Source organism: Callithrix jacchus, chromosome 8 (assembly GCF_049354715.1).
Source record: "Callithrix jacchus isolate 240 chromosome 8, calJac240_pri, whole genome shotgun sequence".
Lineage (NCBI taxonomy): Eukaryota > Metazoa > Chordata > Mammalia > Primates > Cebidae > Callithrix > Callithrix jacchus.
Genome location: NC_133509.1, coordinates 69305128 through 69332851, shown reverse-complemented (window position 1 = coordinate 69332851; position 27724 = coordinate 69305128). Strand labels below are relative to the sequence as shown.

Sequence of the window (27724 nt, the reverse complement as noted above, 5' to 3'; positions counted from 1 at the left end):
GCAGATGAAAGAATGCTATCTAGTGGCAACAAAAGGTGACAGCAAGCATGGGAGAAATAAGATTTCGTTTATTTGTTGTCGTTCTGTGTTTTGACTTGAATTTCAAGGGATGAAAAATGCAATTGTTTGTGCCTTTTTTCTTTGAAGGTGGTAGGGAGGATTCTGAGTAAGTATTTTAACGTAGGCACATTTTATATAATCCATTCAGTAAGTATTGTGTGCCTGCTGCTGTTGTAGGCATTGGGAAAAGGGTTATAAATAAGATAAGGACTTGTGACTTAGATTCTAGTGCAGGAGAGATAAAAACAAATGAAAAGGATAATTTTAGATATTTATTAGTGCTATATAAACAAAATAAAAGTTTGCATGCCAGACAAATAATTAAAAAATTAGAAAAATAGAAAAAAACTTGTAAAAATAAAACTTGATAGGATGGAGTCTTAAGTCATATATATTTTTTATTTCAGTCAATTAAATATCTTCTCTGAAAACCATGGTACTAGATGCAACAGGGTAATTAAATATGAGTAAAAGATTAGTACTTAATTGTTCTCAGACATTATATTCATGTTTATATTTGTAGGAGGGATAGAGTTGGCAAGGCAAGGATAAGTGAAATACATATAAATGACTAGGACTGAATAAGGTAAATGTGTTAAGGACACATAAATAAGGCTGGGCACATAAATAAGGCTCACGCCCGTAATCCCAACACTTTGGGAAGCTGAGGCAGGTTGGTCACTTGACGTCAGGAGTTTGAGACCAGTCTGGCCAACATGGTGAAACCCCATTTCTACGAAAAATGCACAAATTAGCTGGGCATGGTGGCGCATGTCTGTAATCTCAGCTACGCAGGAGGCTGGGGTTGGAGAATCGCTTGAACACAGGAGGTGGAGGTTGCAGTGACCTGAGATTGCGCCATTGTACTTCAGCCTAGGTGACAGTGAGACTCTGTCTCCAAAAAAAAAAAGAAAGAAAGAAAACATAGATAAGTCTTACTTGGCTAGTGATTATGTCACTAATATTCAAATAGAATGAATAAAGGGAACTGTAATGCCAAATAAGTTAGCCCTGCATTAATAGTTTGCTGTGATTGGCAATTAGAACAGGCTGATATTTACATTTTAGTTTTCTCTCCAAAGATACATGCAGCTTTCTTCATCTCCTTCCAGTCAGTGAGTCAGCCAACAGTATTGATTTTCAAGAGTTTGAGACCAGCCTAACCATCATGGTGAAACCCCATCTCTACTAAGACATAAAACGAGCAGGGAATGGTGGCAGGCACCTATAATCCCACCTACTTGGGAGGCTGAGGCAGGAGAATCACTTGAACCTGGGAGGCGGAGGTTGCAGTGAGCCTAGATTGTGCCATTGCACTTCAGCCTAGGCAACAAGAGTGAAACTTCATCTCAAAAAAATACATATATTGATTTGTTGTATTGATTACTCCCTTCTCAAATTCTTCTAACTAACCAAGTAGGTGGTCTAGCTAGAAAATGCCAGTTAGAAGAATTTGAGAAGGGAGTAATAAGTATAATTTTTTTTTTTTCGAGACAGTGTCTCACTCTGTTACCCAGGCTGTAGGGCAGTGGTGTGATCTCAGCTCACCGCAACCTCCACCTCCTGGGTTTAAGTGATTCTTCTGCCTCAGCTTCCCAATTATCTGAGATTACAGGTGCCCAGCCTATTTTTGCATTTTTAGTAGAGACAAGGTTTCACCATGTTGGCCAGGCTGGTCTCAAACTCCTGACCTCAGGTGATCTACCCACCTCAGCCTCCCAAAGTGCTAGGATTACAGTTGTGAGCAACTGTGTTAAGCCTAATTTTATCATCTTAGTTAGTTGTGTATATAATAATTTCATTGTAAATTCTTTAAGTTGTTTTTATGTACTTTATTTTGATGTGCATAAATCACCTGACTTTGATTTGACTGACTCAGGTTGTAAGAGAGAACCCACCAGTATAATGCTTCTTTTGGAAAAAATAGGGATTTTAAGATTGATTTTTATATGCTTATAGTTGAGATGGAGACAAACTTTAGGACTCCCTTTATGTATTTTTTGCATTACAACTCTCTGGCTTTTCTTCTATAAGTATAGGCAGGACCAGTCTATACTTCAATGAGATCTAACAAGTAGACTTACCTCAATTAGCCATGTTTTTAGAAAAGCAGTAACTGTTTTTCTTTTAAGCTAAAGAATAATTTAAATCAAATAATAACCTGTATTCAGATAAGCTTTTATTCTAAGTAGTTTAATAAAACTTTGGTAAATGTATTACTTTCACTCTTATTTTAAAAATCAGATTTATAGAATTTGCCTGAGCTAAAATTCACCCTTTTTGGTGTAGAGTTCTGACTTAAAAAAGTTTTTTTTTAATTATTCTTTTTTTAAATATTAATTTTGAAAATAGGAAATATTCATATATTCATTTTTTTTCTTTTCTTTTTTTTTTTTTAAAGACAGGGTCTGGCTCAGTCACCCAGGCTGGAGTGCAGTGGTGTGATCTCAGCTCACTTCAACCTCGGCCTTCTGAGCTATAGCTATCTTCCCACCTCAGCCTCCTAAGTAGGTGGCACTACAGGTGCATGCTACCATGCCAGCTAAATTTTGTAATTTTTGTAGACATGAGTTTTGCCATGTTGCTGATCTCGAACTCCTGAGCTCTAGCTATCCACCTGCCTCAGCCTCCCAAAGTGCTGTGATTACAGGTGTGTGCTACTGCACCCAGACAGGTACTGATATTTAACACAGTTGTGTAGCTCACCACAGTCAAGACCTACAACGTTTCTATGACCCTCCACAAAATTGATTTGTGCCCCTTTGTAGCCAACCCTTGTTTCACCTTCTAGCCTTTGACAAACCACTGATCTGATTTCTGTCCTCAAAATTTTGCCTTTTCTAGAATAAAATATAAATGGAATTATGGTCTATTTCTGGACTTTATTCCCTTCCATTGATCTATTTGGCCATCCTTTCACCAGTACTCCAGTGTCATCATTACTGTAGCTTTATATAATATTTGTTACTTTCATCATGTATTGAATTATTTCTCTCACGGAATGAATGTTTTTAATTGGAGTTAATATTTTGTTAATATTTATCATTAATATTTTAAAATTAAACTTTTTTTGTGATTACTGTAGGCTCACATGTAGTTGTAAAATAATAGTTTCCTGGCTGGGCATAGTGGCTCACACCTGTAATCCCAGTACTTTGAGAGGCTGAGGTGGGCAGATCACCTGAGGTCAGGAGTTTGAGATCAGCCTGGCCAATATGGTAAAACCTCATCTCTACTAAAAATACAAAAATGAGCTGGGCGTGGTGGTGGGTGCCTGTAATTCCAGCTACTCGGGAAGCTGAGGCAGGAGAATTACTTGAACCAGGAGGCGGAGTTTGCAGTGAGCCAGGATCACACCACTGAACTCTAGCCTGAATAATAGAGTGAGACTCTGTTTTAAAGAAAAAAATAGGTTCGCCCATGATGTTATCTTGTGAAATTATACTACAGTATCACAACCAGAATATTGACATTGATATAGTCATAATACAGAACATTTCTATCACTACAAGCCTCCCTCACATTGCTTTCTCTTCAGATTTTCAATTTTCTGAAACAAATATGACTTGAAATCTATATTGCCAGTAACTTTCAAATTTAAAAACCTTATTCAGGTTCTGTGATTCATGAAGTGAATTTAACATACTCAAAATGTTTATAAGTGATCAGTGTTTAATAAATATCTAGCACACCTAATAGTAGATGCCTTTCCTTATCAGTGGGATTTGCCTTGGATGCATATAATGGAAAAGTGTTAATGGCGTAAACAAAATGGAAGTTTTTCTCTTGTGTAAAATGAGTCCGGAAGTGTGTAGTGTAGGGCTGGTATGACAGGTCCACAAAGTTGTCCGGAACTCAGGCTTTTACTTGTTTTCTGCTTCATCATCATGTTATAACAGTCGTTTTCATTGTTCAGTATGGCTCAAAATAGAGGAAAGGCAAGAAGCCTTTTCCTATGCGTCTTTCACATTGAGGCCAGTTACTTTGAAAATACTGTTACTGCGTTGAAACAAAAGGTCAAATCTGTGGTGCCTTTTCATATTTAAAGTGTTGTTGTCTCTGATCTTAAAATGTTAGTCTTGTCTCCTTACAGCAAGGTTATCTTACATGTTTGTGCCAATATGCTGGCTGGCATAAAGCTGAGCCCACAAACAACTGAATACCTATTTATTTGAGTATACTAGTTGGAATTTTAAAGTTTTTAGTACAGTTTTAATTAGTTTGGTTGATTCTGCAGCCACACTAATGAATAAGGCTGCAATGTGATACTTTCGAATACTGAGGAGGTTAAGCAGGATATTAATAATATCCAGATATTTGGAAACTAATTAGAAATATGTAGGGTTTAATCCATGGATTTCATATCTATAATTTTCTTCCTAAAGATTTTTGGGGCTTGGCTCAGTGGCTCATGCCTATAATCCCAGCACTTAGAGAGACTGAGGCAGGAGGACTGTTTGAGGCCAGGATTTCAAAACCAGCCCAAGCAACATGGCAAAAACCCATCTCTACAAAAAAAAAATTAGCCAGGCATGGTGGTATTTGCCTCCCAAGTCCCAGCTACTTGGGAGGCTGAGGTTAGAGGATTGCTTGAGACTGGGAGGCAGAAATGGCAGTGAGACAGAATCATGCCACTGCACTCCAGCCTGGGCAACAGAGACCCTGTCTGAAAAAGAAAGACTATTATTTGTACTACATATATCTTTTAATAATGGATTTAGTCTTCAGTAAGAATCTAGTGATTATTATCTTGTGATATTTAGGCTGACCTATTATCTTATGATAATAGGTCAAATGCCAGGTGGAGAAATAATAAGGTCTGGTTCTGTAGTCCATAAAGGGTCTCAGAACAGTTAATTCGTTTTGGCCCGGCATGGTTGCTCATGCCTGTAATACCAGCACTTTGGGAGGTCAAGGTGGAAGCATTGTTTGAACCCAGGAGTTTGAGGCCAGTCTGGGCAACATAGCAAGACCCTGTATCTACTAAAAATAATAAATTTCAAAAAAGAAACATTCTTTGAGCTACATTGACCTATTTCTCTAAAAAAGTGAGGAATTATAAACAAAGCATTCTTTTTCTGACTTTTCTCATTGACAAGTAATCAACATAATTCACAGTCTTTTTGTGTAAATAGCTGACTTGGTTGAGTGCTGTGGTTTCTTCCACTTAAAATGAGGTATCACATAACCTTAATTTAATTAAGGTTCTTAGTTTTTTAACTCTAAACTTCAAATTAATCAGTTCACCGTTAGAAAATATTGAATGAATTGTCCAAGATAGTGTTGTTGTTGTTTTTTTTAATTGAGATGGAATCTCACTCTATCCCCAAGGCTGGAGTACAGTGGCATGATCTCAGATCACTGCAGCCTCCACCTCCTGGGTTCAAGTGATTTTCCTTCTTCAGCCTCCTAAGTACCTGGAATTATAGGCGCCACCACTACACCCAGTTAATTTTTTGTATTTCTAGTAGAGGTGAGGTTTCACCATGTTGGCCAGGCTGGTCTCAAAATCCTGACCTCATGATTCGCCTGCCTTGGCCTCCCAAAATGGTGGGATTACAGGCATGAGCCACCGCACCTGACCAAGCATAGTATTTTTTGTAAATATTCTTGCACCTGTATTACAAGAAAATAAAGATTAATGAGGCAGAATGGGGAGCAGATGTGAATTATGCTAGAGATTCAGCATATTCCATTCTTAGAGACCCAAAGAGAGGGTTGGTCTCTTATTTCAAGTAGGTCCTCCTGGGCTTCTAGATCTTCTTTCCCTTTGCCGTTGACTATTTACCTTCTCTCCCAAATACCCTGTAGAAATTCTGCATGTGTCTGTTTTAGAAAGTTTTACAATTTGCTTTTGTTTGTTGAATTTTGTTTTTTCTTTTTTTTTGAGATGGAGTCTCATTCTGTTGCCAGGCTGGAGTGTGGTGGCATGATCTCAGCTCACTGCAACCTCTGCCTCCCGAGTTCAAGCAGTTCTCCTGCCTCAGCCTTTCGAGTAGCTGGCATTACAGGCACATGCCACTACACCCAGCTAATTTTTGTATTTTTAATAGAGATGGCGTTTCACCATGTTGGCCAGGGTGGTCTCAATCCCTTGACCTTGTGACCTCGTAATACAACTGCCTCAGCCTTCCAGAGTGCTGGGATAACAGGCATGAGTCACTGTATCCAGCCTGAATTTTTGAGATATAAATTTAACTGGCTACTTAAAATACCTTTTTAGGGGAAGGTGTATACATTCCAGAGTAGTCTCATGAAAAGCTATTTCCAGCCAGGCATGGTGACTCACGCCTGTAATCCCAGCACTTTGGGAAGCCAAGGTGGGCAGATAAGCTGAGGTTGGGAGTTCGACACCAGCCTGACCAACATGGAGAAACCCCATCTCTACTGAAAATACAAAATTAGCCAGGTGTGGTGCCTATAATCCAAGCTACTCAAGAGGCTGAGGCAGCAGAATCGCAGGAACCCGGGAGGCGGAGGTTGAGGTGAGCTAAGATCGCGCCATTGTACTTCCGCCAGGGAAATGAGCAAAACTCCATTTCAAAAAGAAAAAAAACCTATTTTATGTCCAACTTATTACAGATTTATGGCTAATTTATGTTGTGCCCTTACACTCTACTTGCTCCCATTCCATAGTCTTGATTTCACTCTGAAATGTGTTTAAGTCGTTAGCACTTTAAGGAGCCTTACATTGCCTGGGCTTAAAGTTCTGAGATGCCCTTGGGTAAACATAATGGTTCCATTCCCGTCTCTCTAGTAATAGAGTGGAAAATTAGCCAGTATATGGGTTTGAGAGTCACAGTTAAAGTTTTGGCTGTACCATTACTGGTTGTTGACAGCAAGTTATTTAAATCTGTATCTGGGCAGGGTGAGGTGGCTTACATCTGTAATCCTACCACTTTGGGAGGTGAAGGCGGGCGGATCACTTGAGGTCAGGAGTTTGAGCCAAGCCTGGCCAACATGGTGAAACCCTGTCTCTACTAAAAATACAAAAATTAGCCTGGCATGGTGGCGCATGCCTGTAATCCCAGCTACTCAGTAGGCTGAGGCAGAATTGCTTGAACCTGGGAGGTGAAGGTTGCTGTGAGCCAAGATTGCACCATTGCATTCCAGCCTGGGCAACAAATTGAGACTCATCTCAAAACAAAACAAAACCTGGCTCTGAATTTCCTCTTCTAGAAAATGTATAACTTGTGGAGTTGATTGATATATGAGGAGAGACATATATATATATAAATTACATATTTAATCTGGCACGCATGCACACTAATAATAGGACTCTTAATTATCAACTTCCACCATGTTCTCAAATAATGGATTATGACCTTAGTTTCTATACTCTTGAAGCTCCTCTAGCTGGGTCTTAATTCATGTTTGTCTGGTTTTTACATATGCCTCTGTAAACTTTGGACTCCCTAGAACCAAGAAGTGGTAGCAAGTTGTTATGAAAGACATAGACTAAGTCTCTGGAAATCTTTTAGAAGATGTTGACATCTTGAGTAACATAAGTTTAGCTAAGTACCTATGGGAAGGGCTAGCCTTGATTAGATGGGCAAGGAATGCTACCTGTGGTTTGGGTGTGCTGCAGAGTTAATAGTAGCATTGATAATAACTACTACAATTTATATAATTTAGTTTTGGGCAATGTCTCTGCATTGCACTGGTTTCCTTCTCCCTAATTCCTCTGTCAGGGAATTGTATTTCTTTCTGTTGGTTTTAAATATATTAGTCCTCAAATTACTGTAGCCCTGTGGGACCTACTGTGGTCACTTGTTTCCACAGATGACTGTCAGACCACTTTAGGCCTCACCAACTATACTTGGGCTCAGAGTGGACTCATTTACTCTGTATTTGCCCCATGACCGCCACCACTGTTGCCACTTAAAGGGCATTCAGCTGGGCTCTGCTAGCAAAGATCATCTCTGTTTCTAACTTGAGAAACCTTGTCATAGGGTCCCTGAAAAGCTTCCTTCATTACTTCTGGGAAGCCTTAGTAATATTATGAGCCTTGATAGATCTGATACCTAAGCCCTTCAAAGGCAGATCTATTTGATTTCTTTAATATTTTTGTACAGTTCATGTTATTAAAGTATAGAGCCTTTTTATCAATAGGCTACATAGTTACCTAACAGGTTTTGATATGATTTCCTGTAGTTGTTCCTCTTGAGAAACACTGGTTTATTTCTGCCAGTTAGTGGTGAAAGCCTGCAGTTCTTTAGACATTATTTCCGTTTGTTACCAATGTAGGATTGGTAATTGAGCCTCTTCTCAAGCTTTTCTCTTAGAATAAAACAATGGTGGTTTTTTTTTTCATTTTAGTAAAATAAATGTAAAAATTTTACTATTTTAGTCATTTTAAGCATGTAGTTCAGGGGCATTAAGTACATTCACAGTGTACTTAATGTTGTACACAGTATTGTGTAAATATCACCACAATTTCTAGAACTTTTTCATCATCCCAAACAGAAACTCTGTACCTATTAAGCAATAACTCCCCATTCTACCCTTGCCCTAGCTTCTGGTAACCTTTATTCTATGTTCTTTCTCTATGAATTTGCCTATTCTGAGTACTTCATATAAGTGGAATCATATATTTGTCCTTTTGTGGTTTATTTCACTGAACATAAATGTTCATTTTTGTTTGCTTGGGGTTTTTTTGTTTGTTTTTTGAGACAGCATCTCACACTGTTACTCATGGTGAAGCGTAGTGGTGTAGTCATGGCTCACTGCAGCCTGAACTTCCCAGGCTGAAGCAATCTTCCCATCTCAGCTTCCCTAGCAGCTGGGACCACTGGTGTGCACCACCACACCCGGCTAATTAAAAAAATTTTTTTTTGTAGAGTCGTGGGTCTTACTCTGTTGCCCAGCCTGTGTACATGTTTTCACGGTTCATCCACATTGTAGCATGTATCAGGATTTCATTCCTTTTTATGTCTGAATGTTCCATTATGTATATACAACATTTTGCTTATCAATTTATCTGTTGGACACATGGGTTGATTCCATCTTTTAGCTATTGTGAATAATCCTGCTATGAGCATTGGTGTGTAAGTATCTGTTTGAGTTCTTGTTTTCAATTATTTCAGGTATATACCTGGAAGTAGAATTGCTGGGCTGTATGATAATTATATATTTACTTTTTAAAAATTTATATTTATTTATTTTTTTTTGAGACGAAGTCTTGTTCTGTCACCAGGCTGGAGTGCAGCAGCGCAATCTCGGCTCACTGTACACTCTGCCTCCTGGGTTCAAGTGATTCTCCTGCCTCAGTCTCCTGAGTAGCTGGGACTACAGGCACGTGCCACCATGACCAACTAATTTTTGTATTTTTAGTAGAGACAGGGTATCACCATCTTGGCCAGGATGTGCCTGACCTCTTGACCTTGTGATCCGCCCTCCTCGGCCTCTCAAAGTGATATGTTTAATTTTTGAGGAATTGCCAAACTGTTCTCCACAGCAGTTGTACCATTTTACATTCCCACCAGCAATGCACTAGGGTTCCAATTTCTCTATATAACACTTCTCTTATTAACACTTGCTAATTTCTTTGTTTTAAAAAAAAAAAAGAAAAAATATATAGCCATCTTAGTGTGAAGTTATATCTCATTGATTGTCTGTTTTCTTCTGACAAAAGATGCTGAGCATCTTTCATGTGTTTATTGCTGTTTGTATCTTCTTGGAGAAATGTCTGTTTAAGTCTTTTGCCCATCTTTGAATTGAGTGTTTGGGTTTTTCTTGAGTTATAACAGTTCTTCATATATTCTGCCATATCTTTGTTCACCTGGGTATCAGGGTAATGCTGGCCTTATGAATGAATTAGGAAGTATTCCCTCTTCTTTAATTTTTTGGAATATTTTGAGATAATGTATGTTAATGCTTCTGTGAGTGTTGAATACAATTCATCAGTGAAGCCATCTGTTCTTGGGCTTTTTGTTGTTAGGAAGTATACCGACATGCATGTATTTTCTGAGACGGCCTCTGCCTCCTGGACTCAAGTGATCCTCCAGCCTCAGCCTCCTGAATAGCTGGGACTACAAGTGCACACTACTATGCCTGGCTAATTTTTGTTATTTTGTGGAGGCAGGGTTTCTTCATGTTGGCCAGACTGGTCTTGAACTCTTGGCTCAAGCCATCTGCCCTCCTCAGCCTGCCAAAGTGCTGGGATTAGGCTTAAGCTTTCGCACCCAGCCAGTATTCTCTAATGATCTCTTTTATTCCTGTAAAATCAGCAATAATATTCCCACTTGCACTTCTGATTGTAGTAATTTGAGTCTTTTCTCTTTCTCAGTTTTTTAAGGAGTGGCTTGAAAAGGACCAAGAGTAGGATGTTTAAATTTAATTGAATTTACGTAAATCTCAGAGGAAATGAGTGATGGTAGAAGATTAGATGCTTTGAGGACTTTGAGTTGATCCACATAATATACATTTTGATGATTCTTAGCTTCTGGGCTGGGGCACTTTCAGGCTGCTTGGTGCCAGGGGGCTGCCTAATATTTTGATGATTCTTAAGCCTTAGGGTGCTGTGGAATCAGTTATTTGTTTGGGTTTGGAATTATTAGTTTATTAAACGGAAGGAAAGCTTAAACAACTAAGCCTGGAATGGGCAAGTTGCAGCTAAATCTAAGGAAGAACAAGAATAAGAGAACTGATTGCCTCTGGGACCCTTGCCATCTCTTCTCTCTTACAGATTTTACCACCTTTCACGGCACACTGTCCTCCTCCACGTAGCAGGATATATGGCTGCCAACAGCACCAGAATTTTATCTTACAGATTCCACAGTGGGAGAGAAGGACTGATTTTAACCTTCTAGATTCCAAGTTTAAAAATCTTGGGAAAGATATGTGAGCTCAGCAAAGTAGTGCCCACCCTGCATCAGCGAACTCTGACCACTGTTTTGGAAAAACAGAGCAGCTCTGCTAATAATCATGTGGAAGAGGGTAGAATATGAGAAGAATAAAGTTCCTAGGAGAATAGGTAAATGAGACAGGGTATTCACAGTATACCAAAACTTGTTAATGTATGGGATAACTAAATGAATGATACAGTCAGCAGAGTATCTAATCTTGAATCACTTTTTCTCAGAGAATAGAGATTTAGCCCAACAGTAGGTATTTATGTACTTAGAATATTTGTAGTTAATAAAACCTTCTCCAGAATTGCTTAAGAGTTGTGGAGTCTCCAGCCTGGCCAACATGGCGAAACTGCATCTCTACTAAAAATACAAAATACTAGCTGAGCGTAGCACCGTGTGCCTGTAGTCCCATCTACTTGGGATACTGAGGTGGGAGAATCAGGTGAACCCAAGAGGTAGAGGTTGCAGTCACCCAAGATCGCGCATGGCACTCCAGCCTGGGGGATAGTGAGACTCTGTCAAAAAAAAAAAAAAAAAAAAAAAGAGTTGTAGAGATGCCATAAATACAATTCCAGCAATGCTCTCTCTCCTTTATATTTACTCCCTACTATATCTTGCAACTCTTTTTTTTAACGACTTTATTGAGATATGTTTCACATACCATAAAATTCACCCATTTAAAATGTACAATTCCAATTTTAAAACATTTTCAACACCTCAGAAAGAAAGCTTTGCCCATTAGCAGTCACTGCCTATGGTCCCCCTGTCCCTTATCTTCTCTCTAGGGATTTGCCTATTCTGGATATTTCATGTAAGTGGAATTTATGGTATGCAGTCTTTTGTGTCTGGCCCCTTTTGTTAGCATAATGTTTTCAAGATTCATAAATATTATAGCATGTATCAGTACTTGATTCCCATTTTTTTGCTGAAAAATATTGTGTGGTGTATACCACATTTTAAATGATCAGTTGATGGATATTTGGATTGTTTTTAGTTTTTGGCTATTACAAGTAATACTGTTTTGAACATTTATGTACAAGTATGTGCGGACATATATTTTATGTCTCTGGGGTATATAGCTAAAAGTGGAATTGCAGGGTCATATGGTAAATCTTTGAAGAGTTGTCACACAGTTTTTCAAAGTGGCTCCACATCCTCACCAACACTATTACTGTGACTCTCTTAATAGAGATGAAACCTCACTGGTTACATAAACTCCCTCTAGATAGAGAATTGGATTTTTTTGACCATACTTCTAGAAGTTGAGAGTCAGACAGTCAGTTATCTAGAGCTGAGATGAAACACCAAGGGAAAGTATATACCAACCAGAAGACATGCAGCAGAACTTTGGGGAATCACTATGTATTTTGGTAGTATGAGAAGAACAAGAAGCAGGCAAAGACAGAGAAAAAGTATAATCAGGGAGCTAGGTGAGATGATGAATAGGGATGATTTTGGACCATAAAAATAGAGGTGGAATTTTTTAATAAGGAGTGGATAATGGTTTACAGACGATTAAGACAACTAAGACAAGACTTTGGATTTGTTGACCAATAGTTAGATTATTGTGACTTCTTGGGACAAGTTTTTGTATATGATGACTAAAATTGAGAGAGTGGTAGAGAAGTGGAGAGACAATGTAAATCATACTTTTGAACCAGCTGACAGTAAATGGGAGAGGAGACTTCATTGATGTGTGAATAAGTCCTGGGAAAAGAGGGTAAACATTAAAGAGCAGATTATACATTGATAGGAAGCGGCTATCAGTTTATTTTTTAGCCAATGAAATGGTCTTTCTTTTTTGACAGTCTCGCTCTGTTACCCAAGCTGGGGTGCATGCAGTTGCAGGATCTAAATAGCTGGGATTACAGGTGTGCAGCACCACCACACCTGGCTTTGTTTGTTTGTTTTGAGACAGAGTCTTACTCTGTCACCCAGGCTGGAGTGCAGTGGCACAATCTTGGCTTACTGCAATTTCCACTTTCCAGGTTCCAGCAATTCTTGTGCCTCAGCCTCCCAGATAGCTGGGATTACAGGTACGTGCCACCACACCCAGCTAATTTTTGTTGTTGTTTTTTTTGAGATGAAGTCTCACTTTGTTGCCCAGGCAGTGCAGTGGCATAATCTCAGCTCACCATAACCTCTACCTTCCAGGTTCAAGCGATTCTCCTGCCTCAGCCTCCTGAGTAGCTGAGATTACAGGCATGGCATATATCACCACGCCTGGCTAATTTTTGCATTTTTAGTAGGGATGGGGTTCCATCATGTTGATCAGGCTGGTCTTGAACTCCTGAGCTCATGAACTGCCCACCACAGCCTCCCAAAGTGCTGGAATTACAGGAGTGAGCCACTGCACCCAACCTCAAACTTTTGTATTTTTAATAGAGACAGGATTTCACCATATTGGTCAAGCTGGTCTTAAACTCCTGGCCTCAAGCAATTGATCCACCTTTCTCACCCTCCCAAAGCACTGGAATTACAGGCATGGGAATGGTCTTTAAAAGAAGCAGAATGTCTACAGAGCAGGTTCAGATACAAATTATCTTTGCCTCGCTTTCCTCTTCCTCTTTGGCAATCACTATGCTCCAATATAAGAGGATATTTATAAAAACTGGATTCTTCTTGTTCTTGGAATCTAATTTGGCTTCAGCAATGCCAGGTCTCTCTAGGGAGTGAGAAGAGTCCATACCGTGGAGTCTCTAAAAAGCTAGAGATAGATATAAACTTTCTAGGATATTGAAGAGTATGTTTCTTAGCAGAGGAAAACTGAGTATACACAGGAGGAGAAACACAGTGAAACTGGGTAAGAGAAGAGGTTACTGGCTGGAAGGGAACCCTTCTGACATAAGAATATGAACAGTTTGAAGGATATGGACTTTTGATGTTGAGAAGGAAGTCAAAGAGTCTTAAGTCAAGATCTCTTTTCTCATTTTCTAATATTAAAGTACTGAGACTGGGACTTGAGGAAATCTGTTTGAGAACCAACAAAAATTATCTCAACCATAACAGTAAGATGCTAACTTTGAATTCATAGTAAATTCATAGTTTCAAGGCAGGAAGTAAAGAATTTGGAACAAGAGGGAGTGTGGAAAAAAAGCAGGTGCTGTCTTTTCTAGCATTGAAAATTGACACAATAGAAATGGGATGACGGAATATTTTATTTTATTTTATTTATTTATTTTTAAGACCAGGTTTCACCATGTTGATCAGGCTGGTCTTGAACTCCCGACCTCAGGTGATCCACCCGCCTTGGCCTCCAAAGTGCTGGGATTACAGGCGTGAGCCACTATTGCCCGGCTGAAGGAATATTTTAATTGTGGTTGAATGAGTCTGAATTTGTGGCCCATAAAATTCAGATATGGTATGCAGAGTAAAGGAAGCCAGAATAGGGGTGATAGAGTTAGTGAATAGGAAGCTTTCCAGAGATCAGAAATCACAACAAAAAATGTGAAAATAAAAAAGTTATAGTCTGAAGAATTTTAGAATTTAAAATATTGGATGCTTTAAAAAAGTGTAAGTCCTAAAGCCTGTATAATAAGATATTGTACCATATTTGACTTTCTAAACAGTTAACTTTAGTTAGGAATATAATTGCTAAGAGAAGCAGACATTTTTACAATAATAGCTTCAGACTTCAATACTCCACTTTCCATAATGGATGGAACAACCAGGCAGAAGTTAAGAAAGAGGATCTGAACAACACGATAAATCAACTAGACATAACAGACATGAAGAGAACATTCAACCAAACAACAACACACATTCTTCTCAAGTGCACATGGGATATTCTCCAGGATAAACTTTATGCTAGGTCACAAGTTTAGTCTCATTGGATTTTAGAAGGTAGGTAACTGTATTAGGCAGAATTTTCCAGAGAGAGAACCAATGGGAGATATATATCAAGAGAAAGAGAGATACAAGAAGGGATTGGGAGAGAGTATTGAAAAGGGGACACTGGTGCAAGTCCAAAAATCAAGGCTGGAGAACCTAGAATTGCTGATGTCCAAAGGCAGGAGAAAGAGAGGTGTCCCAGCTCCAGCAATCAGAATGAATGTCTTTTCTCTGCCTTTTTGTTCTGTCTGGGCCCCCAGTTAATTGGATGGTGCCTGCTCACATTGAGGGAGAATCTTCCCCAACTCAATCCACTGACTCACACACCATTCTCCTCTGGAAACACCCTCATAGAAACACTCATCAGCCGGGTGTGGTGGCTCACGCCTATAATCCCAGCACTTTGGGTGGCTGAGGCGGGTGGATCACAAGGTCAAGAGATCGAGACCATCCTGGTCAACATGGTGAAACCCTGTCTCTACCAAAAATACAAAAAATTAGCTGGGCATGGTGGCGCGTGCCTGTAATCCCAGCTACTCAGGAGGCTGAGGCAGGATAATTGCCTGAACCCAGGAGGCGGAGGTTGCAGTGAGCTGAGATTGCGTCATCGCACTCCAGCCTGGGTAACAAGAGCGAAACTCCGTCTCAAAAAAAACAAAAAAAAACACTCATCAACAATACTTTAGCGACTGTATATTTCTAACGACTAAACAGTACTTCTAGCAACTAAATACTTCTACCTTTACCTTAATCCAGTCAAGTTGACACCTAAAATTAACCATCACAATCTCATACAAGTATCTTCTCTAACCACAGCAGCATGAACTTAGCAATCATTAACAAAGGAAAACTGGAAAATTCACAAATTGTGGAAATTTAAAATACACTCTTAACCAGTGGAGCAAAGAAGAAAACCTAAGGAAAATTAGAAAATAACTTATAGATGAATGAGAACAAAAATATAACATACCAAAATTTATGGGATACAGCAAAAGCAATGCTAAGGGGGGAGTTTATAGCTATAAATCTTTACATTACAAAACAAGAAAGATCTCATGTCAGCAACCTAACTTTACAGTCTAAGGAACTAGCAAAACAATCCAGAGCCAGCAGAAGGAAGGAAATAATATAATTGTGAATAATCTTGATAAATTGTGTTTTAAAATAGTTTTAAGCTTTAAATCATATCTAATATTTGCTTAAATTCAATGTTACAGATTTTCTTAATTAAATTGTTGACATCAATCAGCTATAACCTCTACAAACAAAGTAACTTTAGTTCACAGCAATTTGGTTGCTCTGAAATGTTTGGCTATAAAATATCATATGATTTGCATTTTTAAATGTATTGTTTTATTTCAGGTTGCAGTGTAGGATTTTAGAAGTCCTCCCTCCATCACATCAAAATGGTTTTGCTAATGGACATGTTAACAGTGTGGATGGAGAAACTATTATCATCAGTGATAGTGATGACTCAGAAACACAAAGCTGTTCTTTTCAAAATGGGTAAGTGATTTTTATTTTTAAATTATTTAGCAGATTGCCAATGATACTCTGTTGAAATGACTTTTTTCTTTTTTTTGAGACGGAGTTTTGCTTTCTTCACCCAGTAGTGCAATCTCGGCTCACTGCAGTCTCTGCCTCCCAGGTTCAAGCAGTTCTCCTGCCTCAGCCTCTCAAGTAGCTAGGATTACAGACATGCAAACCATGCGTGGCTAATTTTGTATTTTTAATACTCGCAGGGTTTCACCATGTTGGTCAGGCTGGTCTCAAATTCCTGACCTCAGGTGATCCACCTGCCTCAGCCTCCTCCCAAAATGTCGGGATTACAGGCGTGAGCCACTGCACCCGGCCCCTACTTTTGTTTACTTGATAAATTTCATTCTCTACTTTAACACTCCTTCTCTTGGGCGCACATAGTAAAGAAACAGTGTAACTACCTAAACTTCAGACAACTGATGGTCTGTGTCAGCTGAGCGCTGTTGGAGAAAAATCAAACATGTAGCTAGGAATTTAAAATCTCAGCTGAGTCTGCAACTGATTAAAAGTCCTTTTATATGTTTTCCCTCAGTAACCTCTTCTGTTCTCCACAATGGCTGTTCTAAATCGTTATTCCTCCATTCTGTTCCCTTTTAGGCATCTCAGACTTCAAAATGCTTTCTCTTGCCTGTTTTGTGTCTTTCTTGGTTTCTTATTTTTAGTGAACAGTACCATAATGTTTAAATGAGAAACCTGATATCACCTACTTCTCTTAATTACTTTGTTCCTGAAATATCAGCATCTATCAAGTTCTGTCTTTCAGAAACTTTTAGTTCTAATTTTCCTGTCATTAACTACTATAGCTATAACTAGCATTTGAGAATTGACTATGATGGGGCACTGTGCTAAGTGCTTTATATGCATTTTTGTCAGTTCTGGAAGAATGTTGTAATTCTTATTTAACAAGGAAAAACCTGAGACTTAGGAAGGTTAATAGGCTTTGTCAAGGTCATCTAACTAGCACATTGCCTGACAGAATAAATAATTTTTAGGTGAGTGAATGAAGCATGACATGGTCCTATATAATAAGTCTTTCGATACTTCTCTCTCTCTCTCTCTCTCTCTCTCTCTCTCTCTCTCTCTCTCTCTCTCTCTCCCCTCTCTTGAGTTGCTTTTCTTTTTTATTTTTAAGGAATGGAGTCTTAATCTGTTGCCTAGGCTGGAGTACAGTGGTGAGATCATAGCTTATTGCAGTTTCAAACTCCTGGGCTCAAGCAGTCCTCCCATCTCATCCTCCTGTAGTCCTGTAGGCTAGGACTGTAGGTGCATGCTACCATGCCTGGCTAGTTTTTATTTATTTATTTATTTTGGTAGAGAGGGTATCACTATATTGCCCATGCTAATGTCAGATGCCTGGCTTCAAGCAATCCTCCCATCTCAGTCTCTTGAAGTGCTGGTATTACAGGCAGAACCACTGTGCCTGGCCAAGTTGCTACTGTTAACCAGAAAAATAAATTATTATATTACTTGTTCATGTCTTCTATTAAATATAGGGCTTGGGATGCAAAATTTGTGGGAATTTTTGTTTGTTTTGAGATGGAGCTTTGCTCTTGTTTCCCAGGCTGGAGTACAATGGTACAATCTTGGCTCACTGCAACCTCCGCCCCCTGGGCTTAAGTGATTTAACTGCTTCAGCCTCCCTAGTAGCTGGGATTACAGGCACCTGCTACCACATCTGGCTTTTTTTTTAAATTTATTTTTAGTAGAGATGGGGTTTCACCATGTTGACGGTGGCTGGTCTCTAACTCCTGAACTCAGGTGATTCACCTGCCTCAGCCTCCCAAAGTACTGGGGTTACAGGCGTGAGCCACCATGCTGGGCCAATTCATGGGAATGATAGTAGTAAATGTATGTCCTTTAGCATGTCTGACAGTAGTTCATGTGTTTTGTTTGGACTATTAAAAGATTGCATCCTTTAAAAAATGTAGTTATAAATCAGATGAGTGTATACATAGGCACAGATATAAGTAAATATGCAAGTACTCATTAATAATAAATAGAAATAAATTCTCTAATTTATTGGAATGCCTCTTGAAATTTTTAATTCAAGATTAAAAAAAAATCTAAGCCCAGTCTTGAAGAATTAAATACAGATTTTGTATATAAAAGGTATTTTAAAAATTTATGTTTAAACATGGTAAGCATTTATTTATCTGAAAAAAAAATTTTTTTAGATGGAATTTTGCTCTTGTTGCCCAGACTAGAGTGCAACGGCACGATCTCAGCTCATTGCAACCCATGTCTCTTGGGTTCAAGTGGTTATCTTGCCTCAGTCCCAATAGTAGCTGGGATTAAAGGCGTGTGCCACCATGCCCAGCTAATTTTTATACTTTTAGTAGAGACCGGGTTTTGCCAGGTTGGTCAGGCTGGTCTTGAACTCCTGACCTCAAGTGATTTGCCCACCATGGCCTCCCAAAGTGCTGGGATTATAGGTGTGAATCACTGCACCCAGCCCATATAATACACTTTTTATTTTCTTTGAGACAGAGTCTCACTCGATTGCCCAGGCTGCAGTGCAGTGGTGCAGTCTTGGCTCACTGCAACCTCCGCCTCCTGGATTCAAGTGATCCTTCTGCCTTAGCCTCCCAAGTAGCTCGGGCTATAAGTGCGTGCCACCACGGCTAGCTAATTTTTGTATTTGTTAGTAGAGATGTGGTTTTACCATGTTTGCCAGGCTGATCTTGAACTGCTGAACTCAGTTAATCTCCCCAAACCGACCTCCCAATGTGCTGGGATTACAGAAGTGAGCCACTGTGCCTGGCCCTGTGTAGTAATTTTTAATAAACTTTTCTAATTCTTTTAGGTGCTATGAGGTGATTTCACATGAGGACTGTCTAGATTCTGAGGGTCACATGCTATTACTCAGTTCATGAATGTCCTTTTCTTTTTTAGATTTCAACATGAGTTACCTGCATATTTTGTGGCTAATTTATAACCTTGAATACAAAGCATATTAATTCAGAGTTTCAATTAGTAAATATTTTGCCTGTTATAAGGTAGCATTTTGAAGAAGACTTCTATTGTGCCATTTATAGCAAGTTTACTACAAAGTATAATTGAATTTGGCCATAGGCGCAATCAGTCATAATTTCCTGACTAAATAGGCCGTGTCATATCCCTTGTATACAGATACTTGGAATAGATCCTTGATAGGAGAAAAGTGAACAAGCTGATCAATTATTTTTGTTTGTTTTGAGACAGGGTCTCACCCCATCACCCAGGCTGGAGTGTGCAATGGTGTGATCTCAGCTCACTCCATCCTCGACCTGCTGGACTCAAGCCAGCTTTCCTAGTAACTGGGACTACAGGGGCACAGCACCCATGCCCAGCTAATTTTTTGTATTTTTGGTAGAGTTGGAGTTTCATCATGTTCCTCAGGCTGGCCTGGTATTCCTAAGCTCAAGCAATTCACCCACCTCAACCTCCCAAAGTGTTTGGATTATAGGTATGAGCCCCCACACCTGGCCTGATCAATTATTCACAAGTTTGTTTTATTTTGTTTTTTTGAGATGGAGTGTCACTCTGTTGCCCAGGCTGGAGTGCAATGGTGCAATCTCAGCTCACTGCAACCTCCACCTCCCTGGTTCAAGCGATTCTCCCACCTTAGCCTCCCAAGTAGCTGGGATTACAGGCATGTGCTACCACACCTGGCTAATTTTTGTATTTTTAGTAGAGACGGGGCTTTGCCATGTTGGCCAGGCTGGACTCGGAACTCCTGGACTCAGGTGATCCGCCTCCTCAGCCTTCCAAAGTGCTGGGATTATAGGCATGAGCCATTGTGCCTGGCCTATTCACAGGTACTTTTTAACTCATTTGTCTATGATAAAGAATCTCAGCCTTCACTACACATCAGTACCATAAAAAATACCTACTTGTTTGTGGATTGCTACTGCTATATCTAGACACCATCAGATATCAGGAAGGGTGAAACATAGCCGTCTTTGGACCTTTATATTTCCAAAATAATTCCCTAATTTTAAAAAATTATCTAATTTGAGTAATAAATTGACTTCTAGGTAATTTTCCCTGCCAACAAAACATAATCTGGATTTTCTCATGTTTTAGTAGGTTGTTTAAAGAAAATGGAAGGGAACAAGTATTTATTGGACATTTTTTCATGTTAGGCTTATAACAACATTCAAATTGTTTTATTCCTTAGAATCATTCTGCAATGGTAGATGGACATATCCTCATATCACTTAGTAGAAATGAAAGTTCGGAGTTAGGAAATTTGCCCAGCATCACATATGCCCAGCTCATTATGTCTACAAGATACACTCAGTGTTGTCAAGATGTCAGTTCTTCCCATCTTGATCTATAGGTTTATCCCTACTTAATGTGTAGGTTCAGTCCATTCCCAATCAAAATCCCCACAAGTTATTTGGTGGATATCAGCAAACTGATTATAAAGTTTATGTGGAGAGACAGCAGAACCAGAATAGCCAACAGAATATTGAAGAACAAAGTCAGAGAACTGACACTACCTAACTTCAAGACTTACTATGAAACTACAGTAATCCAGAAAGTGTGGTATTGGCAAAAGTATAGACAAATCGATCAATGATCAGAATAAAAACTTATGAAATAGACTCACATATGACCTTTGACAAAGCAGTGAAGGCAAACAGTAGAGAAAAGATAGTCTTTTCAGTCAGTGGTGCTGGAAATATCTGGATATCCACATGTAAAAAAGTAAAAAAAAATCTAGACAGACTTTACACTTTTTACAAAAAATTAACTTAAAATGGATTATAGACCTAAGTGTAAAATCCCTAGAAAACGCAGAAGACTGGGCGCAGTGACTCACTCCTGTACTTCCAACACTTTGGGAGGCCAAGGTAGGTGGATCACCTGAGGTTGGGAGTTCGAGACCAGCCTGACTAACATGGAGAAACCCCATCTCTACTAAAAATATAAAATAAGCCAGATGTGGTGGCGACTGCCTGTAATCCCAGCTACTCAGGAGGCTGAGGTTGCCATGAGACAAGACACACCATTGCACTCCAGCCTGGACAACAAGAGTGAAACTCCTTCTCAAAAAAAGAAAAAATATAGAAGACAACCTAGTTGACCTTGGGTATGGCGATGACTTTTTAGATATAATACAAAAGGCACAATCCATGAAAGAAGTAGTTGATAAACTGGACTTCACTAAAATTACGAACACTTTTAATCTGCAAAAGACATGAGTATGAGAAGTAAAGCCACAGAATGTTTTGCAAAAGACATCTGTTGAAGGATTGTCATCCAAAATATACAAAGAACTCTTAAATCTCAGTATTAAGAAAATGAGGGATAAGCACCATGGCTCTTGCCTGTAATCCCAATATTTTGGAAGACCGAGGTGGGGGAGGACTGCTTGAGTTTAGGAGTTCAAGACCAGCCTGGGCAACATAGGGAAACCCCTGTCTCTATAAAATAATTAGCCAGGTATTGTGGTTCATGCCTGTAGTCCCAGTTACTTGGGAGGCTGAGGTGGGAGGATGGCTTGAACCCAGGAGGTGGAGGTTGCAGTGAGCCAGTTGAGCCACTGCACTCTAGCCTGGGGGACAGAACCAGACCATATCTCAAAAAAAAAAAAGCAACCCAACCAGTAAATGGCAAAAGATGTGAACAGATACCTAACCAAAGAAGCCATATAGACGGCAAGTAAGCATATGAAAAGATGTTCAACATCATATGTCATTAGGGAATTGTAAATTAAAACAACAATGAGATATGACCATGTACTTAATAGAATGGCCAAAATCCAGAACACTGAACACCAAATGCCTAGTGAGCATGTAGAGCAACAGGAACTTTCATCTATTGCTGGTGGAAATGAAAAATGGCATAGCCACTTAGGAGGACAGTCTGGCAGTTTCTTATACTACCAAACATACTCTTACATGTTGTAGCAGTTGCATGTATTGGTATTTACTCAAATGCATTGGAAACTTACATTCACACAAAAACTCGCACATGGATGTTTATAGTAGCATTATCTGTAATTTCTAAAACATCGAAGCAACTAAGATGTCCTTCAGTAGGTGAGTGGATAAACTGGTACATAAAGATAATGTATTCACTAAAAAGAAATGAGCTCTTAAGCCATGAATAAACATGGGGGAAATTTAAATACATATGTACTAACTGAAAGGAACCAGTCTGAAAAAGCTACATACTGTATGATTCCAACTATGACATTCTGGAAAAGGCAAAGCTATAGAGACAGTAAAAGGATAAGTGAATTACCAAAGGCTTTCAGAGAGGGAGGGATGAATAGAGCCCAGAGGATTTCTGGGGCATTGAGACTATTGTGTACAATACAGTAGTGCTCCCATATCCCTGGGGGATATGTTCCAAGACCTTCAGTGGATTCCTGAAACCACAGATAGTACCATACTCTATATACATACAGTATGCACAGATTTCATTTCCTTCTTCACGATTTCATGAATTTGAAATTTATGTGTTCTCTTTGGCGTGTACGTGGTGTATGATATGTAGAACAAAGGGAAGATGCATGTGCTGGGTAGGATGGAGCAGGACGGAATGCAATTTAAAACTTACAAATTATTTATTTCTGGAATTTTTTACAAGAAAATACCTGTCATTATACATTTGTTAAAACCCATAGCCTATATAACACTGAGAGTGAACACTAATGTAAGCTGTTCACTTGAGTGATAATTATGTGTCGATAAAGTTTAGTAATTAAAAAAAATGTATATTTAATGCCATTTTAAATATTTTTAAATGTGTAACTCAGTGGCATCAATTACATTCAGTGTTGTACAACTATCACCACTGTTACTTTGAAACAGAAATTTTGTATCCATTAAGTTATAACTGTGCCTTTCTCCACCCCCAGCCCATGAGAACCTCTGATCTACTTTATCTCTTTGAATTTTCCTATTCTAGATATTTTATGTCAATAGAAATAGGTAATGTTTGCCCTTTGCACCTGGCTCATTTCACTTAGCATGTTTTCAAGGTTCATCCGTATCACAGCACAATCAGGAACTTCATTCCTTTTTATGGCTGAATAATCCCTTGCATGTTTCTATCACATTTTGTTTACCCATCACCTATTGATAGATATTTGGATTGTTTCCACCTTTTGGCTACTGTAAATAATGCTGCATTCAATATTGGAATACAGGGATCTGTTTGAGTCCCTGTTTTAAATTCATGCAGGTATATGGCTAGAAGTAGAATTACTGGGTCATATGCTTTACTTTTTGAGGAACTGCCAAACTACTGTCCCCAGTAGCTGTGCCATTCTACATTCTCACCCACAATATCAGAGGATTCCAATTTCACTATATGCTTGCCATCAGTTGTTATACTCTGGTTTTTAAAAATTGTAGTCATCCTATTGGGTGTAAAATGCTATCTCATGGTTTTAATTTGCATTTCCCTAATGCCTAAAGATGTTGAGTATCTTCATGTGCCTACTGGCCATCTGTTTGTTTTTTTTGGAGAAGTACCCATTCAAGTTCTTTGCCTGTTTTTAAATTAGATTGTTTGACTTTTTGTTGTTGAGTTACAGAGTTGCTGTTGTTGTTTTTAATCTTTTTTTTTTTTTGAGGTAGAGTCTTGACTCTGTTTGTCCAGGCTGGAGTGCAGTGCCACAATCTTGGCTCACTGCAACCTCCGCCTCCCAGGTGCAAGCGATTCTCATGTCTTAGTCTCCTGAGTAGTTGGGATTACAGGTATGAGCCACTACTCCCAGCTAATTTTTGTATTTTTAGTAAAGATGGGGTTTCACCGTGTTGGCCAGGCTGGTCTCAAACTCTTGGTCTCAAGTAATCTGCCTGCCATGACCTCTCAAAGTGCTGAGATGATAGGCGTAAACCACTGTGCTCAGCTGAAGTCATGCAGTTTTCAAATAATATATTCTGATCATCAAAGTTTTAAAAACAATATCTTGATACATTTGAGGGGGCATATTGATTTATATTTATAAATAAAAGTAAATTTTATTTAAAAATTGACTTCTTGGCTATTATTTAATAGTACTAGATAACAGTTTAGACTGCATTTTAGAAACAATATTTTGTGCCATATAAAATTGACATAAAGAGGATTAGGGTTTTATCTCCTAATCTTTCACTCTGAAATTTTACGTATGTATTGTATGTCTGCTTTCAATAATTTTTTCTTTACCCTTCTCTTAATGTTTGCTCTTTAAGAATGGGCTTAGCAATGTTGTAAGAATGGGCTTAGTAATGTTGTATTGTCCGCTGTTGTTCCTTTCACTCAAAAGTTACTAATAGATTTTTAAAGAAAATTTACATGTGGATATCCTTACAACTTGATGAGACACCATTGTGTGTAATTACTTGATACAGGTTTCCCCTGTTAACAGCCAAATAGTGAAGTTCATCTACAATCACATATTCTCTGGAATCTGAACTAGATTGATAAGACAGTCCTGACTAAAATATCCACTAGTTTACCATCTGAATTCAGTAGCCAGATGTGCCAGGTATAGGTGAGTTTGTGTAGTTGATTTTAGAGTTTGTAAAAGAAACGAAATATGGTATTTGTAGCAGCTCAGATTAGTATGTGAATGATGTTTTCTCATAGTATAACCTGCTATTGTGATTTAAAGCTATCAATGAGGCTGCTGCTTATTTTTTTTACAATGTATCAAGTTTTATGGAACCATCTATAAACAGATATTAAAAGTTGAAGTACATTATAAAAAATCCTTTATCCTGGCCTGAAAATAGTACATGAATAAGTTACATTTTTGGTTACTTATCCTATCCTGGAGGTGATTTGCAGGAGCACAAAGAGAAACTGTTTTAAAACAATTGGAATGATATGTATCTACCTTCAAAATATTATATGTGCTTTCACGCAATATATTCTAGCTCTCATTATAACTTGACTAATTGTTAGTAAAATAATGGAAAATGAGTGTTATTTTTAAAGAAGCGGACCTAATTGTTTTGCTGTTTGTAGTTCCATGGATGGAAACTTAATGTGCAAGAAATAATGTTAGCATTTTAAATTTATACATATATATCTCACCATAAGTAACCACCTGTGGCTAATCATTTAGTGAGTTGTCGCTGTAGAATAGTTGTGAACACAATTTGATGTTTTCTCTTAAAAGAACCTTTATGTTGAAAGTATAGGGTTGTGTTTTTTTGTCATTTCTGTTGTGCTGATAGAGAAAATTCTTTAATTTTTTGCATCTTTATTGTCAAATGTTCATAATACGAGAACCAACTTTCATTATGGTAAAATCAAAGTAGAATTAAAATTTACATATATAACTAGGCATACTGAAACATACATTCGTGAGATTTTGTTAATAAATAATCAGAATGGTGTTCTGATTTTATAAGTACAATATTTGGTATTTGCTTGTTAATTGTAGAAGTAAATACAGGTCTGTACCTGTTGGTAATAAAATGGTGAGTCACTGTCATAATTGAGATCACTAAAGTCAACTTGATTCAGCTATTTAGGCCAAGACTTTTGGTAGCAAGAAAAATGATTAAAATGTAAGTTCTTTTTAATATTATCCTTGTAGTTTCTATCTTGTTTGTAGGTGAATTCGTATTATAAGAAGCAGTTTTTCTTGGTCTCTAGTAATTGTACATCTTTGGGAAGAATACAATTAGGATTTTATTTTATATAGAATTTTGTGTAAGGATTATAGCAAAGCCCCAGTAAGAATATTTTCACTGATTAGAAAAAATTTCTATTTATCTTCATAAATGAATTTCATGGTACAGCAAGAAAAGTAAAAGATAATTCTTTGTACATATAAACTCAGGTTACAGCCTTAAATCCATTAAGGTATGGTCTGGGGCTGGGTGCAGTGGCTCATGCCTATAATCCCAGCACTCTGGGAGGCCAAGGCGGTAGATTACCTGAGGTCAGGAATTTAAACCAGCCTGGCTAATGTGGTGAAACTAAAAATACAAAAAATTAGCCAGGCATAATCCCAGCTACTCAGGAGTCTGAGGCAGGAGAATCACTTGAACCCAGGAGCCGGAGGTTGCACTGAGCCGAGATCACGCCATTGCTCTCCAGCCTAGGCAACAAGAGTGAACTCTGTCTCAAAAAAAAAAAAAAAAAAAAAAAGATAAGGTCTTATATGGTGGCTCACACCTGTAATCTCAGTACTTTGGGAGGCTGAGGTGGGAGCATTGCTTGAACCCTGGAGTTCTAAACCAGCCTGGGCAACGTAGAGAAACCCGGTCTCTACAAAAACTGCAAAAAATTAGCCGGCCATGGGTGGCACACACGTAGTCCCAGTTACCCGGAATATTGAGGTAGGAGGATCACTTGAGCCTGGGAGGTTGAGGCAACAGTGAGCCGTGATCGTGTCACTGTATTCCAGCCTGGGATGAGTGAGACCCTGTCTCCCCCACCAAAAAAAAAAAAAGTCCATATACAAGTTTTCTAGACTGTATACTAATATCTGAATACTCAGTTGGAATCTAAATTTTTAGAAATTACTACTCACATCTTGGTTTTCTCTCCTGTTAGTATATTCATTATTTTATAATTTATTAAATGTGGGGGAAATAAGATTTTTTATGTATTTAATTGATTATAAAATATATGTTAATATATAATACATACTAAAATAAATTTTTTTAACATTTATAATTATTTTTGTAAAATTTATTTATTTACTTATTTTGAGACAGAGTCTTGCTCTGTTCCAGGCATCAGGCTGGAGTGCAGTGGTGGGATCTCAGCTCACTGCAGCCTCCACCGCCTGGGTTCAAGCAATTCTCCTGCCTCAGCCTCCCGAGTAGCTGGGACCACAGGCACACGCCACCATGCTCAGCTAACTTCTGTATTTTTAGTAGAGACAGGGTTTTACCATGCTGACCAGGACGGTCTCAATCTCTTGACCTCATGATCCGCCAGCCTCAGCCTCCCAAAGTGCTGGGATTACAGGTGTGAGCCACTGCACCCGGCCTTGTAACACTTATTATTGCCACTGGTAATAATTTTTTAAGTGTAACAATATACTTGATCAATCTCTTATATGTATAAAATGGTAGTGGTTAGTTGCTAAGTTGAGACCTATTAAAAAAGTATTAAGATAACTTACTTCTTGTTCTTAAACTGTTGCTAATTCATTAGAACTCATTTTCTTTTTCCTTTTCTTTATTTCAAGAAATTTTCTTCTTTTTTTTTTTTTTGAGATGGACTCTCAGTCACCTAGGCCGTAGTGCAGTGGCGCGATCTCAGCTCACTGCAACCTCCGCCTCCCGGGTTCAAGCAATTCTCCTGCCTCAGCCTCCCAAGTAGCTATAGGTGTGTGCTACCAAGGCTGGCTAGTTTTTATATTTTTAGTAGAGACGGGGTTTCACTATATTGGCCAGGCTAGTCTCAAACTACTGACCTCATGATCTGCCTGCCTCTCAGAGTGCTGGGATTACAGGTGTGAGCCACTTGCCCGGCAGAAATTTTCTTAT

General features: G+C 38.6%; 2 protein-coding genes across 7 annotated transcripts in view; one reads left to right on the top strand and one right to left on the bottom strand.

The window, feature by feature from the left end:
- The window catches only part of SRP54 (signal recognition particle 54), a 291642-nt gene that overhangs the window by 175101 nt on the left and 88817 nt on the right, over positions 1–27724 (bottom strand). The gene's annotated exons all lie outside the window — the stretch shown is intronic.
- The window catches only part of BAZ1A (bromodomain adjacent to zinc finger domain 1A), a 131528-nt gene that overhangs the window by 48981 nt on the left and 54823 nt on the right, over positions 1–27724 (top strand). For all 6 annotated transcript variants that reach the window (XM_078334770.1, XM_078334768.1, XM_078334766.1 and 3 more), the window contains one exon: positions 16107–16250. In XM_078334770.1, coding sequence (XP_078190896.1) covers positions 16107–16250 — 144 coding nt within the window. The remainder of the gene's footprint in view (positions 1–16106; positions 16251–27724) is intronic.